Source organism: Triticum aestivum, chromosome 3D (assembly GCF_018294505.1).
Source record: "Triticum aestivum cultivar Chinese Spring chromosome 3D, IWGSC CS RefSeq v2.1, whole genome shotgun sequence".
NCBI lineage: Eukaryota > Viridiplantae > Streptophyta > Magnoliopsida > Poales > Poaceae > Triticum > Triticum aestivum.
The window spans coordinates 413,251,558-413,267,942 of NC_057802.1; the positions used below are offsets into that span (position 1 = coordinate 413,251,558).

Genomic DNA, 16,385 nt, shown 5'->3' on the forward strand with positions numbered 1-16,385 from the left:
TGCACCTTGGAGATTCCAAAGACAGTGATTAAACAAATCAACGCTTACCTCGTGGATTGCTTCTGAGAAAATTTGGTACTCAGGAAAGAGGAATGGTGCATATATCATGGGATGTAGTATGTAAGGCCAAGGAACAAGGAGGTCTGGGAGTTTTAGACTTAAAAATCCACAATCAAGCTCTGCTCATTAAATTCCTACATAAATTTTTCAACAGAGCCGATATCCCCTAGGTTAACATAATCTGGGAAACTCATTATCAGGACAAACTGCCAGGTGACAACAAGATTGGGTCCTTCTGGTGGAGGGCAGTGCTTAAACATCTTGATACATTTAAGCATCATGCAGTATGCAAACTAGGCCTAGGAAACACAGTGTTGTTTTGGACTGACAAGTGGCAAGACCTTCCTCTACAGCTGAAATACCCAGAACTGAACTCCTATGCTATCAAGCAGAATATTTCATTGCAGGATGTTCTATAGACTACTGATATTAGCCATTTATTCCACAGACCAATGTCTCAAGAAGCATTTGTTCAATTTAATGATCTGCAAGAGCTGCTCAGCAACAGAGAGGTATCAAAAGGAAAGGACAACTGGTACTACACATGGTCAGCACCTACATGCTCCTCCATTAAGATGTACAAATCCATTCAAGGGAAGCAGTCAGCTCATAACACATTCAAGCTACTGTGGAAAACATCTTGCCGACTAAGACATAAGATCTTCTTCTGGCTTCTTTTACATGACAAGGTCAGCACCAGGAATTTGCTCCAAAGAAAAAGTATGTACCTAGAAGACTATATTGTGCCCTATGCTATGAACACACCGATGAGACAAGTGTACATCTATTCTGGGACTGCCCATTTGCTCTCATGTGTTGGCACTCCATTGTTCCCAACAAGCATGAGGGATGTCCACATATGATGAGATTCACCTAGGCATGGCAACACTTCCCCCAGATTTTGCTATGGACTTGATTGTGATGGGATGCTGGAGTCTTTGGATGAGCAGAAATGACAAGATCTTCAGATGAGCTACACCAACGATTGATACCTGGAAATTCTATTTAAAGGAAGGCATGACAGAACTAGAGCTAAGAGCTAAAGCAGATAAGGCAGCCAAGATTCACACCTGGATTCAGAATAACCTTTAAGTTTTTATGATGTTCCATAATACAGGCATTGGTTAAACCTTTATTTTGCCTTCTTAGGCTTTTGTATGTGTACATATTTAATTAATGAAAATATACCGTAGAACAATTGTTCTATAGTCTTGGCTTAAAAAAATGAAATGTGTCAGCTCATAGGCTAGAAGAATATTGTCAGATATCGTTCGTCCTGGGACGAAGGCACTTTGATTTGTCGAGATAATATCAGGAAGGATTAATTTAAGCCTATTTGTAATCACCTTGGGAATTAGTTTGTAAACCACATTGCATAGGTTTATTGGTCGCAGATCCTTCAACTCTTCCGGTGTTGTAGTTTTCGGGATGAGTACTATCATTGTGTTGTTCCAGCCATCTGGCATTTCTCCTCCATCGAGTACTTTGAGTGCTTCATTTGTAACCTGATTACCAACAGTATTCCAAAATCTTTTAAAAAACACCGCCGGCATATGCCATCAGGTCCTGGTGCTTTCAGGTCCCCAATGCTTGCTAAAGCATTTTTAACTTCTCCTTCTTCTGTGTACTCTGAGCAGAGGATGTTATTCATTTGTGTCGAAACTTCAGCCCGGATCAGATTTCTCTTTTCCTTTTTGAGGATTACGGATCAGATTGTGGTGGCTCCCGAAGATCCCCCACTACGCGTCCATCATTTCCTTTTTTCACACCTAACTCGGGCTCGAACCGGCTCTCGCTGTCGGGTCATAGCAGGCGCGCTCGTGTCTGTCTCCTCCTTCTCCTACCCAACCAACGTGTCGCTAACCTCGGGACCACCAGCCTTAATTAATCCCAGCCTAACCCTCCAATTATACCACCACTAACCTCATCCTCCCTCCCTCTCTCTATACAGTACGCTCGCGGCTCGCTCAGCTTTTGCCTCCTCCCCTTCCCTCCCCGCCGTCGCCGCTGCTTCCTCCCTCCCTTCACTCTGCCATATAAAAATGGCCCGCCGCGACACCTCACACTGACACTGCCTCGCCCCGACGAATCACGCGCACACATTCACACTGGCCTTGGACTCACCGCTGCTGCTGCTGCTTCCGGAGCTAGCAGACAGCAACGAAAGCCGGTTCCGGTGGATCCTCGCCGCCGGCGCCGCAGCTAGCAAGCTGAGCGGAGCTGGATCCGGCGCGGGAGCAGGAACCGCGCGCGCGCCGGGGCTGTCTCCAGGGAGAAGAAATGTAAGCTGCAGGTACTTCAAATTTGAGTTCCTTCCTCTGTTGCTGTTGTTGTTTCCACCGGTGCGCTAGCTAGCAATCCGTAGAGCGGACGATTGTTTCTCTTGCTGGGTTGTGGAGGCGTCCCTCTTGCTTGGCCTGTGGTCTACTGAACGGAGGCGTGCTCTCGAGGCTTCTCTTCCGGCTTTCTGCTTTGCCAGATCTGAGTGAGAGCCGTCGGCATGGCACGCGTGATCTTGTTCGGTTTCTGTTCAGAGCCTGCCTTTTTCTCCGCTGATTCGTTGGGACCCGGCTGCGACTGCGAGAGCCGCCGGCAGATCTGGAGCCTCGGTGGGTGCGGGCGCCATTAGATCCGCTTCTCCCCGCGCGCGCTGCTGCTACTCCTACTACCATTAAAGGTTGCGACGAAAGAAATGGAAAGAGTTGCCATTTTTCTCCCCTCGCTGAGCCGTACACGGTTGGTTTCTTTTCCCATCTCGGCTGCTGGCCCAGGTTGTACCTGGTACGCTGTGCATCATCAAGCATGGGCAACCCCAATTCTCGCATGTTATGTCACCAATGACAGTTATTTCTTCTTCTCCTACTGCCAAATTGATTACTGTAGTAAAGCGCACAGCTCATCTCAACCTTGTTTTCCCTTTTCCTGCCGGCCTCTAATAATAAACAAAATCAGAGTACTTATCATCAAGCAATTAGAGAAAGTTTTTCTCTCTCGTCCTGGCCGTAGTACTCGCTGAGCCATTATTGAGCCATGATGGGTTACTCTATCCGAATGACCAATAGAATGCACCTTTGCTACAGTTTCGTTTTGTCCCTTCTCTCCAAGTTTCATCATTTTATTTCAACGAGTAGAATGTGTATGCTTTACTGCTGTTTGCTGGCTTGGTTGTTTCTTCGCTGCTGCTGTTGAATTACTCATACGTCATTCTGATGAAGAAATTATTATTCCCAAGCGTGTATTTCCAATGTATATGTAGTGCCGGCTACGAACTGATTGAACAATTTCAAATCATGATGGACTTTTTTCTATCTTCTGCAGATACCGTCGATCAGTTGAATTACAGGCCATCTTGAGAGCTGGATAGTACTGAAAATGGGTGTATGGAGCTTCAAGAGGAAAGCTCTGATGTCGGGGCTTTGGTCTCAGCACCATCAAGGAACCTGTCATCCTCTTCCTCCACATTTGTTTCTGCCAACCAGTCACCTTTCTTCACACCACGGTCACTGTCTGCTCGTCGCCCGGAGCATGCTCATGTCCAGCACAATAACTCCCCGACTGGTATCGCACTGAAAATCGGTGATATTCTTTCCAGTGACACTCTGGTGCAGCAGCGGCAGTTACCATCAGCCAGCATAAGGTTATTGCTAGACGATGCTTCTCCTCCTCCCAGCCTTTGCACTTCAAGTAATTTTGGAACTCCAGCAATTGTCTATAACAATCCCAGCTTCATTTCCACCTTCAATGGCCCATACCAAGGTAGTTCATCAGCGACTCCGACTAGCAATTGTGATCGTTCAACTCGAAAGGAGAAACAGAAGAGACAGGTGGGAGTATATCGGAAATCTTCGTCCTCTCAACCTACGCCATCAGCAGCTTCTGTCAGTAGGCTTCGGACCTATGATGTGTACATAGGGTTTCATGGCCGCAAGGCTTCACTGCTGAGGTTCACAAATTGGCTTCGTGCAGAACTTGAGATTCATGGAATCAGTTGCTTTGCTTCTGATCGGGCCAGGTGTCGGAATTCACACAGCCATGATGCTGTTGAGAGGGTAATGAATGCTTCCACATATGGAATTGTCATCCTTACAAAGAAGTCATTTGGCAATCCTTATACCATTGAGGAGCTCAGGAACTTCTTTGGCAAGAAAAATCTGATCCCTATATTCTTTGACTTGAGTGCTGCTGATTGCCTTGCCAGAGATATCATAGAGAAGAGAGGAGAACTGTGGGAAAAACATGGCGGTGAGCTGTGGATGTTATATGGTGGAATGGAGAATGAATGGAGGGAATCAGTTGATGCTCTTTCTCGGGTGGTAGATGTGCAGTTAGAAGCGAATGATACCAATTGGAGAGCCTCCATACTGCAAGCAGTTATCCTTTTGGCCACGAAATTAGGTAGGAGAAGTGTGGTTGATCGGGTGAATAGGTGGAGATTGAGGGTGGAGAAAGATGAATTTCCTTTCCCTCGCAATGGTGATTTCGTCGGGAGGAAAAAGGAGCTCTCGGAGTTGGAGCTCATTTTGTTTGGTGATGTCAGTGGGGAAGGGGAAAAGAAGTATTTTGAGCTCAAGACAAAACACAGAAGAAAAGGCCCTGTGAGTGGCTGGTCTGCTGACAATTATGAGCAACTAAATGCAGATACCATCAAGGGAAAGGAACCAGTTTTGTGGAAGGAGACTGAGGAAGGCATTGAGATGCAGAGACTGGGCACTCCACTGCAGCATGGCCGACAGCCGAGAGTGAAGAATGGTGGGAGATATGGAAGGAAGAAAAAAACTAGGAAGATACTCTATGGAAAGGGCATTGCTTGCATATCAGGGGAATCTGGAATGGGCAAGACAGACTTGGCTTTGGAGTACGCATACAGGTTCTCCCAGAGATATAAGATGATTTTGTGGGTCAGAGGGGAGAGCAGATACATTCGACATAATTATTTGTCTTTGCGGACTCATTTGGAAGTAGATTTAAGTGTTGATACTCGCTTGCATGAGAAAGGAAGTGACCGATGCTTTGAGGAACAGGAAGAGGAAGCCATTGCCAAGATAAGACAAGAACTGATGCGGGACATACCGTATTTAGTTATCATTGATAATCTGGAGAGTGAGAAGGACTGGTGGGATAAGAGAGTCATAATGGACCTTCTCCCACAATTTGGTGGAGAGACTCACTTCATCATAACAACACGCCTTCCACGGGTGATGAACTTGGAGCCAATGAAGCTTTCTTATTTATCTGGTGCTGAGGCAATGACTTTGATGAAGGGGGCTGTCAAGGAATACCCGCTAATGGAAATTGATGCGCTCAAGGTCATTGAAGAAAAGCTTGGGAGGCTCACTCTTGGCCTAGGTATTGTTGGAGCTATACTCTCGGAGCTTCCAATTACTCCAAGCAGGCTTCTTGACACGTTGAATCGGCCATCGCCCATAAGAGATTTTTCTTGGAATGACAGAGAAGTAATCAGCTTGAAAAATCATGAAATCCTTGTTAGACTCCTGGATGTCTGCCTATCTATATTTGAGCATGCAGATGGCCCCAGGAGTCTGGCAATTCGTATGGTTCAAGTGAGTGGTTGGTTTGCACCATCTGCAGTTCCAATTCATATGTTGGCTCTGGCTGCACATAAAATCCCAAAGAAGCATCGGAGGGGTCCAAGGTGGAGGAAGTGGTGGCGAGCACTAACTTGTGGCCTTGCAACTTCTAGGATGCAGAGATCTGAAGCAGAAGCAGCTGCAATGTTGATGAGGTTTGGAATTGCCAGGTGCAGCGCAAAGTCTGAGTATATCCAGTTCCATGATATGATCAGGCTATATGCTCGCAAGCGAGGAGGCACAAGAACGGCTCAAGCTGCAGTCCAATCAGTGTACCTCCGAGGATCAATTAAACATTCTTCTGAGCACCTATGGGCTGCCTGCTTCATGGCTTTTGGATTTGGTTCTGATCCTTTTCTGGTAGAACTGAGGCCATCTGAGTTGATGTTCTTCGTGAAGCAGATTGTCGTGCCACTTGCGATAAACACATTCATCACATATTCCCGATGCAATGCTGCCCTGGAGCTGCTGCGCCTGTGCACTGACGCATTGGAGCGTGCAGCTGAATCCATGCTCTCCCATGCTGGCAAATGGAGGGAAACATCAATCTCCTGCTTTAGGCCAGTTCAGTCAGAAGCCCAGTATACCTATCTTTGGCAGGAGCTGGCTCTTCTGAAAGCTTCTGTACTAGAAACACGGGCGAAGCTGATGCTCCGAGGCGGACAGTATGGCATCGGGGATGACCTGATACGGAAGGCCATATTCATCCGCACTTCCATCTGCGGCGAGCACCACCCCGACACGGTCTCGGCTCGAGAAACCCTCAGTAAACTAACAAGGCTCCTTACAAACGTCCACCTTAGTTGATTCGTATAGCTTAGGACTTCACCCATATATTCTTTTTAGTGTGGCTTTTTCATAATCGCCGTACAAATACCCCCAGAATATCAAATAACAAAGTATATTTGTCTTCATCATTTCACTTCTTTTTTCTTTTTGCTACTGTTACTAAATGTACCCTATCTTATTTCATCCCTGTTACGACTCTCTTCAGGGTTCTACCAATATATGTTGGCTTTGGAGCAAAGCTACTCTGTTGTTGTTACTAGATTGTACTAGTACTTCCAACTGCATGCACAGAAGACTTTGAATTGGTGCTTGTAAGTTCTGTCCTGTCTGATGACAAGATGCCATGATTTTGTTCGAAGCTGTGATCCGGTACAGAATCGGCTCTGATGGGAGATGATGTCGAGTTGACGCATGAACTATTTGCGTTTTTGCCGTGTCTGTTGATTTGAGTGCTGAGCATTGTTGCTGTGAATGATGCCTCTGAGCTTGCACGGTCGTATGCTGCCACTGGAATTAGGTTGAGGAGAACATGTGGCCCCTGAACCGGCACCATCCTGTTGTCCACTCAGCCCATGTTCCCTCTGATCAATGAATTTACAAATTTCATCTTATTTGTCCTATATTGGTGCAGTGGTGCTCACTTTTAGCATTGTAGTTCGCACAACGTAGTGACTGATATTAAACTTTTTAGAAATAATTGTATCTGAATGCTAGAGTAACCTACTAACATGGAGCCCTTGCTGAAGGGGGGCTGGAGAAACATAAAAAGATTCAGATTCGTGAAATCTAGTGCTGAATTATGGGGTGAGCTAACAACAATAGCATATAACTTTTGAGCATTTACTTTCAAAATTCTCCTCTAGATGGCTAGGCCCTCTCTTGTTCCTGATCTTGCTGCTAACCAACTCGTATAATTTCCAGAAGACAAGAATTAGTACCATGTGAATTTTGCATTAAAAGGTGTTATGCACATTCAACAATAATCTGCAGTATGGCACAACCTCGAAGCATCTTTTTTAAACAGAGGCAAAATATTTGTCTCATCCATTAATTAAGTAGTTGGACAAGAGTTTAACAACAAAAGCCTAATTATTGCAAGGTTATTACTCTTCTGTCATGATTTGACCCAAATATTCCGCATCCACAATGATCAAAAGACTTGCCTCTTTCTTGATGACATCAAGGAGGATGAATGGAGTAACAACTAACAAGCATAGTGAGTGAAAGCATTGCCCTTTTATGGATTCTTTGGCATGGTGAGTCCCGTGCAGGATCTGCTTTGATGATAGATGGTGTCGATTTGACACATGACCAATTTTCGTTTCGTTTTTGCCTTCTCGTTGGTTTAAGTGCTCAGCATTGTTGCTGTGATGTCTCTGTCTTTGCTTAGCCGTATACTGCCACTAGAATTAGGTGGAGAAGAACATGCGGCGCCCCTGAGATTGCACCGTCCTGTTGTCCACTCGCCCATGTTCCTCTGATCAATGTATTTACAAAATTCATCTAATCATGGAGAATTTTATCTGAATGCTAGAGTATATCCTACTAACATGGAGAATTTTACTGACCAGCTCCTGCAATCTCCGAATAAAGCCCTACCATCACACGAAATTTGTATGAAGGTGCTGCACGCATTCATCAGTACGCTACAACATCACATCATGTGAGCAACCTCCATTTCCATTTTTAGTTTTCAAGAAGAGAGAGAGAGAGAGAGAGAGAGAGAGAGAGAGAGAGAGAGAGAGAGAGAGAGAGAGAGAGAGAGAGAGAGAGAGAGAGATCACAAATGCCAAATAGTCACTGACGTTCGGTTGGACCAAGAAAGATGTTACACAGACAGGCGAAATGTCAAATCTGTCTAGACGATGTCAGGGAGGGAGAGAACATAGCAACAGTGCAGCAACAGGGACCCGGACCAGGAGCTTCATGGATGGGGATGCAACGGACTTGGATTAGCGGCAGAAAGGAAACAGATGAGCTGCACCGCGCCGCAGCCCAGTCCATCGACAGTACAGTCAAGGAAAAAATAACAACGAACAAGAACAGATGTCTCTCTCTCTCTCTCTCTCTCTCTCACACTCTCTCAGGTTCGTTACAGGGCTCGACGGCGTTATTCCATCTTCCGGCGAAGACCGCGCGCGCTCACTTCATCTTGGCCTCCGTGAAGAGGACGTGCTTGTTGACGCGGGGGTCGTACTTCCGGAACTCGAGCTTCTCCGTGATCCGCCGAGGGTTCTTGCGCTTCACGTAGAAGAACCCCGTGCCGGCGGCCGACACGAGCCTGATGAAGATGGACGCCCGCTTCGCCTTCCCCATCCCGCCGGCGAAGATTAAGCTGGAGACGGTCGGATCAGAGCGCGGAGGTCATTATGATGCGGGGCACGAAGCCACGAACCACCCATTCTGGGCTTAAAGCGAGGGAGGAGATCGGGAGAGAGGAGCGGCTTACGAGGTGGCGGCGGGATTCGACGACGAGGAGGGGCAGACCGGACCGTCGCTTCCCTTTCCCGGTTCTTGGGGCGGCGCGGCGGCTAGGGTTCTAGCGAAGAAGCAGGAAATGGTGGTGGGGAGTGCGGTGTGCGGAGGGGGAGGCTATACCTTCGTGGGCTGGGCTCTGGCGACTTTTGGGCCTCCAGCTCGAATAGCAAACGAGTTGATCCTCTTGCAGCAATGCGTTACTCAAAAAAAAAAATCTTGCAGCAATGCAACACAACACGCAGTCAAATTGTCTAAAAAAAAAAGCGCGCAGTCAAAATTTTCAGAAAGACCGTTTCAAGTTTTCAACTGAGATAAAAAAGGTCCGCTAAAAAATGAGATAAATATACAATGGTAGTTTTTCTGGCGGATCACTAACTCCAAATTCAGTGGACTGCCATCCCATGTTTTGTCCTAAGAGCATCTACAACCGGACTAAGCAAATCCGGATCCCTATACGCCACGGGCGCGTCCGCGGACAACGCCTGGCGGCCCCTCATATGGACGCACATTCACACACCTCAAATGCAGAGCCCCAAATTCATGCAATACATGCACGTCGATCGTGTGATACAAATGGTCCCAATTCAATAGTTTCAAACAAAGCAAAACAAATCATATTTCAACAATCCGGACATGCCAAAAAAAATCAATGTTCGAGCGTGATGGATGCCTCGCTGGCTGGCTGGATCACTCGCCGGACGCAAAGTTGGTCGGACAGGAGCAACAAGAACATACCGATTCTTGTTCTGTCATTCCGTCGAACAAGTCGTGGGCAGCCCGGGCGCCCCCGGTGCCCCTGCTTGTCCGCGCCCAATGAGCTGCGGCAAGTGACAGATGTCCACCGCCGGCATCTGCGTGGGCGGAAAGCTCTCTGGAATACCCAGCCGGCCGTCGGATCCTCCTCTGTCCCAACCTGGTCTGATGGCGCAATCCTTGACAGCGGTCGGATGGATGGGGTGCGAGGTTCCAGGCATGGCCGCCGGCGGGGCGGGGGGGGGGGGGGGGGCAGCTGCTCGTCCATGTCCGCATCCGCTCCCTGAGACACCGCCACTTCTCTCTCTCGTTGTTGGCGTCGTCGGTTCCTCCGGGCGACGTTCTCCGGCTTGCACGACGAAGCCGAATGGGACGCCGACGAACGAGGCGGACGCAGCCTCCGTCGCGGCGGTCGGGGACGGGCTGGACGACATCTAGGGCCGCGGATCGGGATCAGCGATGAGGATGGGGAGCAAGGGTGTCGGACGTCGAGGGCTCGGACGCGGGAAAGGTTGGAGAGAGGCGGGAGGAGGGGGAGTTTGGTGGATTTGGTGCAATTTGTGGTAGGGTAGGGCTATCGGGTCCAACGTGGCGGACGTGACTGGGCGCCCCCATATCTGCCCCAGATTTGGGCTGGATATGAGAGGTGTCGGTCAGTCCCGGCGTTTGAGGCCCATTTGAGGAGCTCGTCTGGGTTGCCTTTTCGTGACCGGTCACTGACCGGGCCATCCGCCCGAGCGTTTGAGGCGGGTTTGAGGCGCCCGGTTGTAGATGCTTTAACTTAATGGCAATGTAAGTATGTTTTGGCCAGGAGTTCATTTGTGCTTTTGGTTTTCTCCTTCGACAGTATGGTGACAACTTGCATTGCAAGAGGTCTATCCCCGTGCATAGCACATTCAATGATGTTAGGTTATCACCTATTGAGCTGAACATCTCATACAACCCTTTTTTCATCTAGCTTATGTTTGGTCTCTCGTAGTTTCACAAAAATCATGGTGAAATGTTGAGATGTCGACTTGAAAGGTGGTTAATTTAATTGTTAGTTTATGTTGGATCTTTAGTTCTTTACCATTTGTTTGTTCCAGTTTGTTCGGTTTGATGTTTATACTCTGTTTAGTTAAAACTCCCTCGGTTCCATAATGTAGTGTATATCTTTTTTTTAAGTCAAACTATCGACATTTAAAACACTAAATAAATAAATTGTAAAAGTACACTTCATGATGCATCTAATGATAGTGAACGTTTATAGATTTTATTAAACTTGACAAACATAGACATGTTTTAACTTTCAGAGAACTAAATGTGCACTGCATTGTGGAATGGAGTGAGGATATATTTGCCTAAAAAAGAAGCAAACAAGCTAGCCGCACTTATCATGTGCATTAGGTGATATCATCTTTCTCTAGAAAACCAACAATAAAATAGGTAAACCCTCTATTAAGATAAGACTTGGAGCAATAGTTATTTTATCAACATTGTATAATTTACATGCCATAAAACTGATGCCATGTAGTACATGCTAAAAAAACACCTATGATTACAAGCTATATGAGTACAAGATTTGTCTCAACGAATCAAAACGTTCTTTTTCCTCACTCTTTATTATCCCTTTTTTATCATATACTTTTACTGAAATAATAGAATACAACATTTTACTGTTTATTTTTGCTATTTCTCATTCGCTGATTACAACTAAGGTTCAACACAGCGTAGTTTAACAATCGGCAACTGCAACAATACAAGCTCAAAACTCAAATGGGTAAAAGGACGACTTAGGAAGGATACACAAACTGAGGAGACATAGGGAGTAGAAGCGTTCAAATCAAATAATCTCGTAGTACTAGGGAGCGCCATAGTTCGGACAGAGCCGTGGCCTGAGCAGTTTCAGTCAAAGAGAATGAATTTTCATCAATTTCAGAAACAGAGGGACTCAGGCATATATATATATATGCCAGTTCGGAACTCTAGATTCATTCTTAGTGCTTTATTAGGGGGTTGACTGGCCTACAACCGAAATACAACACCTAGGTATAGACGCAATTCAGTTTGATCATGACACGAGTTTAAATTGCCGACATAGCATGGACCAGATCAAGCTGAATTGTTCAAATTACCAAGTCCCAATACAGAAAAACATTAGGTCAGTCAACAGGCACGTTCTATGCTAGTCAGCTTCATTTCTTCCAGATGTCATACTCTCCGCTCCGCCACTGGAAGTAGTAACTGGTTTCTCGTTCGAAACGAGGCTGACATGTTTATCATCTTCTGAAACTGAAACACTGCAGGAGTTCACAGATCCCATATCCACTTGATGCTGCTGTCCATTTTCAGCTGTCTGAGAACAATAGGAAGATTCTTTATTGGCAGGAACTGAGTCAACTTCATCATTCCCAGCAGCTGAATTCTCATCAGGGCAATCTGTCTTTACAGTCTCCAGTCTTATGTCTGAAGAAGGCTCGTCGGGCCGACTATTTTCTCTGATCATGGTTGGTGGAGGAATCTCCACACAGATATCAAATAGAGACGGAGCTTCTGATCGAGTAGTACTTGTTTCGTCAGCTTGACAATCCATGGAAGTGGACGGATCTAGGTTTCCTGCAACTGAGGATCTCTGATCTCCAGGGTCAGATAGTGCTTCGGGATCGGCATTCAGTTCCACGTTGTCGTCGTCTTCATCCGAAGCACCATAAAGGCACTCGGTCGGTACAGTTTCCACATCTGCTTCCTGTGAAGATCCATGAGGTTCAACTCCGCTAGTAGTCACTACGAGAGTATCCCTTCTCACAACATTGAATAAAATACCATTCTCAATCTTTTCAGGCTGCAGCAAGTCACCTTCAGGGACCATGATACTTGTGGAAAGACCAAATGGAGACCTAGGAACAGGAGTATCATGAGGATCGCAACCTGAATTGCCTGAGGTCCTACCAGGAGTAACAGGCCCTGGATGGTTATCAACTGGCTCTCTACCAATTAGGTGACCAGCAAATAAGTTACTATTCGGTGTCACAATATCACCTTCACTTCCCCTTGGTGAAATTGTTCTGAATTCTGTGTCAATCTCAAGGTTCTGAACAAAGCTGATGAATTTATTAGCTGAGGCTGTTCTCATGAGAGGGCCACCACTTCTCGTCCATGAGTTCAAGTCTATACTCTCAGATTCACTGTCACTGCTATCATGTATGCTATGTTGGAGATGGTGATTTCTGTTAGATGGCCCAGCAGTCCCTCCAACTGCTTGATGGCTCGTAACAGTGGGAGATGCGAGCATTTCCTCATCGAGAGAACCAGTTGAGTTTTCTCTTGCTATGAGATTCCATGATGGAATCCTTCTAGATGGACAGAGTCTAATTGTAGCACCATATCCTTGTGAAGCGGCTGCTCTTTCTGCACTTCTCTTCAGCCTACGCATGTGGTTCAGGAGGGCCACACATTCATCTAATGCAAGCTCAATAGCGCAGTTTGCCCTGATGGCAGAGAGCTTTTCCCAAGTGCATCGCCTACCCTGACTTGCCGCTTTCTGAAGCTCAGAATACGAAGGATTCTGTATGATCTTCGAATACTGATGATACAGAGAGAAAAAGAACATTAGTAAGACTGCTGATTAATGTGGTGAATATTTGACATGCACACGAAAGAATGGATTAAGAAATATTCAAAACCTGAGCAAGTGTGGCTGGCATAACAATTGTCACATCACCTTCCCAATGTTGAGCAAACAACTTAGCTATTCCTCCTAATGGAAATCCAAGTTCCAGAACTTGATTGAACCTATGCTTAACTTCCATCTCAGCAAGTTCAGCAAGCTACATACAAAAAAGATCAGAAGATCATATTAGACAACTGAAAAATTACTTTACCACGTCAATACTGTTTACTCACCACATCATTCCAGTGGATACTTTGGCAAAATGAATTACTTGGCCATACAGTTGAGCTAATATTTATGGTCAAATATGCCTTGGTGAGCATAGTGCTATGCTTTGCGATGCTACTAAGCCATCAAATGACACACATTATTGACAATGAAAGGTATTATCAGAAAGATATATAAGCAAAGGAAACATCCTTATGTTCGCATTAATGGGAAGCATGGTCACATCGAAATTGCTCTGAAATCCGACAGACTAAGCAAATAATAGAAATGAGGACTATGGAGAAAGCATTTCACGTACCTTTGCAGCAAAGCTGCCTCCGTAAGCCCTGATGATCTCCTTTAGTCTCAGTAATGGAGCAATGTGAGGATTGGCTTGGCTTACTATGAAGTGATTTACGTTGAATAATTCCTTCAATTGCTTCATGGGCAAATCACTTTCTAAGCTCCCATCTCTCCAGCGCCGTGTAGCCGCGTCAGCTCGTTCCTCCACACCCAACAAAAATGGAGCATGAAAAGGAACTGTTTCTCCGAATCTATCTTTGGCCATCAACTCCTGGGCCTCAAAAAGTCCAGGAAAAGCACAGGAAGCAGTTACTGCACTCCAGATGAGAACATGAGGTGATGTCAAATAGTTCAGGCATCGAGGTGGCTCATGTTTTCTTGGAGAACACACAGTAACAACGAGAACCCGGCCAGTCATGTCATATGCCTCTTGAAATGTCAAGTTGCTTGTAAGATTTCTCAATTGCGTCTGCAAGTGCCTAATGTCATGAACAGCTCCATGCGTCAAAATTCTTTTAAATACAGGAAAGATCCCACCCATCTGGTCAAAGAATTTCAAGGAATGCCACTCCTCAAAAAAACTCTCTAGTTCTGGCCATGACCGTGTGGCTACAATAGCACACATTATTGCGCCAACGCTTGATCCTGAAATAATCCTAGGTAGAAGCTTATGCTCTACCAAGGTTTTGACAACACCCACATGAAAAGAGCCAAATGAAGCACCTCCACTTAGCAGTAAGGCCGATCTACCAAAGGCATGTCTTGTCTCATGCATAAATGCCAGTTTCTCTTCAAGGGGTAGCTCGTCCGAATCAGAATTGCAAACCATTTTCAATTGAGTAGATACCTCCTCAATGTACTCCTTGATGATTTTAGGCACCTAGTAGATCATTAACAATAAACATTTCAGTGACACTAGAATGTACTGTATATACATATATTGACATAATGTGAACGAATCGTCTGACAAACCAAACAGGCTTATTATTAACTTATCAAATAATAGATGGAATTACTGACACTGCAAATTTCGAGTCCTTTGACTACGGGAAAGGGGAAACAATTCTAATACTCCGGCAACAAACAGTATTATGATCAAAGCGAAAGCAGGGATCAGGTGGCATCGATAATTCTGGGCAGATGGGCAGCGCAGTACCTGCAGCCTCAACTTGTGGAGCTCGGGGTTGCACATGTTACCAAGGTTCCTGAGCAGGTCGGCGCGCATGCAGAAGACGATGTCCCTGAGCGAGCCCTCCTGGCGGCGGTGCCTGAGCTCGCGGAGCTTGTTGCGCACGAGCTCCTCGTCGTAGAGGTCGGCGTCGGTGGCGCGGCGCGGCGTCTCCCGCTCGAGCATCCGCGCGGCGTGCGCCCACTCCTCGTAGGTGAGCGCGGCGCGCATCATGTTCCGCCAGAACTTGCGGCGGTAGGCGGACTGCACCCGCGCGCGCACCCCGGCGCGGCCCCCGCGGCCGCGCAGCAGGAGCGCGACGGCGCAGACGGCGAGCAGGATCCCCCGCGTGTTGTGGCGCGGGTGCAGCCAGGCCGCAGCCAGGGGCGCCGCGGCGCGCAGCGCGGCGGCGAGGCGGTGCCGCAGCCGCGCCAGCGAGCCGCAGAGGAGCACGCGCAGCGCGAGCGTCCGCCCCGCCGCCGTGGACGGGCCGATCGCGAACGCCCCCACGCGCGCCTCGTTGGTGATGGCGTCCATGGGCGGCGGACGGGCGGGCGGACGGCGTGGCGGGAGGGAGAGGGCACTGGGTCACCGCCGCGGCCTTGGATCGGAGCAGGGCCGGGCCAAGCTAGGGGACGCGGAATAGAAGGCGTGCGGTGGGGCTTGGCTGCACGCACCTGCAGGCGCGGGCATGGCGCGCTGGGATCTGGGAATGGGCAGACGGAGGAGGAGTCGAGCTGGGCTTCTTCTTCTCCGTGCCGTGCCGTAGATGGGACAAATGCGGCGTCCCGGTCAGGTCAGTCGGGGAAGGAGATAAGGGGGAAGGGTGCACGACGTACAAGCCAAACTAACTGCGACAGAGGGAGGCCGCCATGTTTCGCGGTTATGTTTATCTCCCGCGCCGACGATGGCCGCGTCATTCAGCTTGACTCCTCGCCGTTGTGGATCGAGGATGGGGAGAGGGGAGCGGGACCGCGTGACGTGCGCCGATCTGGATATGGTAGACCTGGGGGGATGGCGACGGGCGGTGGCTCTCTCGGTCGGTGTGCCGGTTTGGACTTTGAAGCAACGAGCGGCGGAGCTTGCTCGGTCGCGCCGCGCGCGCTCTCTCTATACGTTGGCCGGCCTCTCCACGTGGGGGTGTCGAGCGTTTTCACCGTGGTTTGTGGCTTTGGGTCAACGTTGGCGTTTTACAAATAATAGCCTTCCGCTCAGAACGGAACTAAAGAGAAAGGGAATTGAGCTTGACACGAGGTGCCCAGTGTGTTACGGTCTAGATGAAGACGGCGGGCACTGTTTTTCGAAATGCAAATTGGTGAAGGCTCTATGAAGGGCTGCAGGGTTGGAAGATACACGGCTACTTTTCGTGAATTGCCCTAATGCTAAATGG

At 47.6% G+C, this 16,385-nt stretch overlaps 3 protein-coding genes across 4 annotated transcripts; 1 reads left to right on the forward strand and 2 right to left on the reverse strand.

The window, feature by feature from the left end:
• Positions 1-1,997: 1,997 nt before the first annotated feature.
• Positions 1,998-6,693, forward strand: LOC123079248 (uncharacterized). 2 transcript variants are annotated; one of them, XM_044501983.1, is made up of 2 exons: positions 1,998-2,353; positions 3,379-6,693. In XM_044501983.1, the coding sequence occupies exon 2, from the start codon at positions 3,441-3,443 to the stop codon at positions 6,453-6,455; it is 3,015 nt and encodes a 1,004-aa protein (XP_044357918.1). In that variant the 5' UTR covers positions 1,998-2,353; positions 3,379-3,440; the 3' UTR covers positions 6,456-6,693. The 2 variants fall into 2 exon arrangements, with proteins under 2 accessions (XP_044357918.1, XP_044357919.1); XM_044501984.1 differs by having other exon boundaries at positions 2,010-2,342.
• A 1,675-nt stretch (positions 6,694-8,368) lies between these two features.
• LOC123074781 (50S ribosomal protein L33) lies at positions 8,369-8,985 on the reverse strand. Its single transcript, XM_044497533.1, has 2 exons — positions 8,887-8,985; positions 8,369-8,772 (listed from the first exon to the last, which is right to left on the reverse strand). Exon 2 carries the CDS (start codon positions 8,751-8,753, stop codon positions 8,580-8,582), a length of 174 nt encoding a protein of 57 aa, XP_044353468.1. The 5' UTR covers positions 8,754-8,772; positions 8,887-8,985; the 3' UTR covers positions 8,369-8,579.
• A 2,642-nt stretch (positions 8,986-11,627) lies between these two features.
• On the reverse strand, positions 11,628-16,021 carry LOC123079249 (triacylglycerol lipase SDP1). The gene is made up of 4 exons (XM_044501985.1): positions 14,984-16,021; positions 13,844-14,707; positions 13,331-13,474; positions 11,628-13,230 (listed from the first exon to the last, which is right to left on the reverse strand). Exons 1-4 carry the CDS (start codon positions 15,530-15,532, stop codon positions 11,833-11,835), a joined length of 2,955 nt encoding a protein of 984 aa, XP_044357920.1. The 5' UTR covers positions 15,533-16,021; the 3' UTR covers positions 11,628-11,832.
• Between the last annotated feature and the right edge of the window lie 364 nt (positions 16,022-16,385).

Coding starts and splice junctions, on each gene's coding strand:
- LOC123074781 (XM_044497533.1), bottom strand. CDS start 8,753: ATGGGGAAGGCGAAGCGGGCGTCCATCTTCATCAGGCTCGTGTCGGCC.
- LOC123079249 (XM_044501985.1), bottom strand. CDS start 15,532: ATGGACGCCATCACCAACGAGGCGCGCGTGGGGGCGTTCGCGATCGGC. Junction 13,475..13,843: donor GAGGCAGCTTTGCTGCAAAG/GTACGTGAAATG, acceptor TTTTGTATGTAG/CTTGCTGAACTTGCTGAGAT. Junction 13,231..13,330: donor TGCCAGCCACACTTGCTCAG/GTTTTGAATATT, acceptor CTGTATCATCAG/TATTCGAAGATCATACAGAA.
- LOC123079248 (XM_044501983.1), top strand. CDS start 3,441: ATGGAGCTTCAAGAGGAAAGCTCTGATGTCGGGGCTTTGGTCTCAGCA.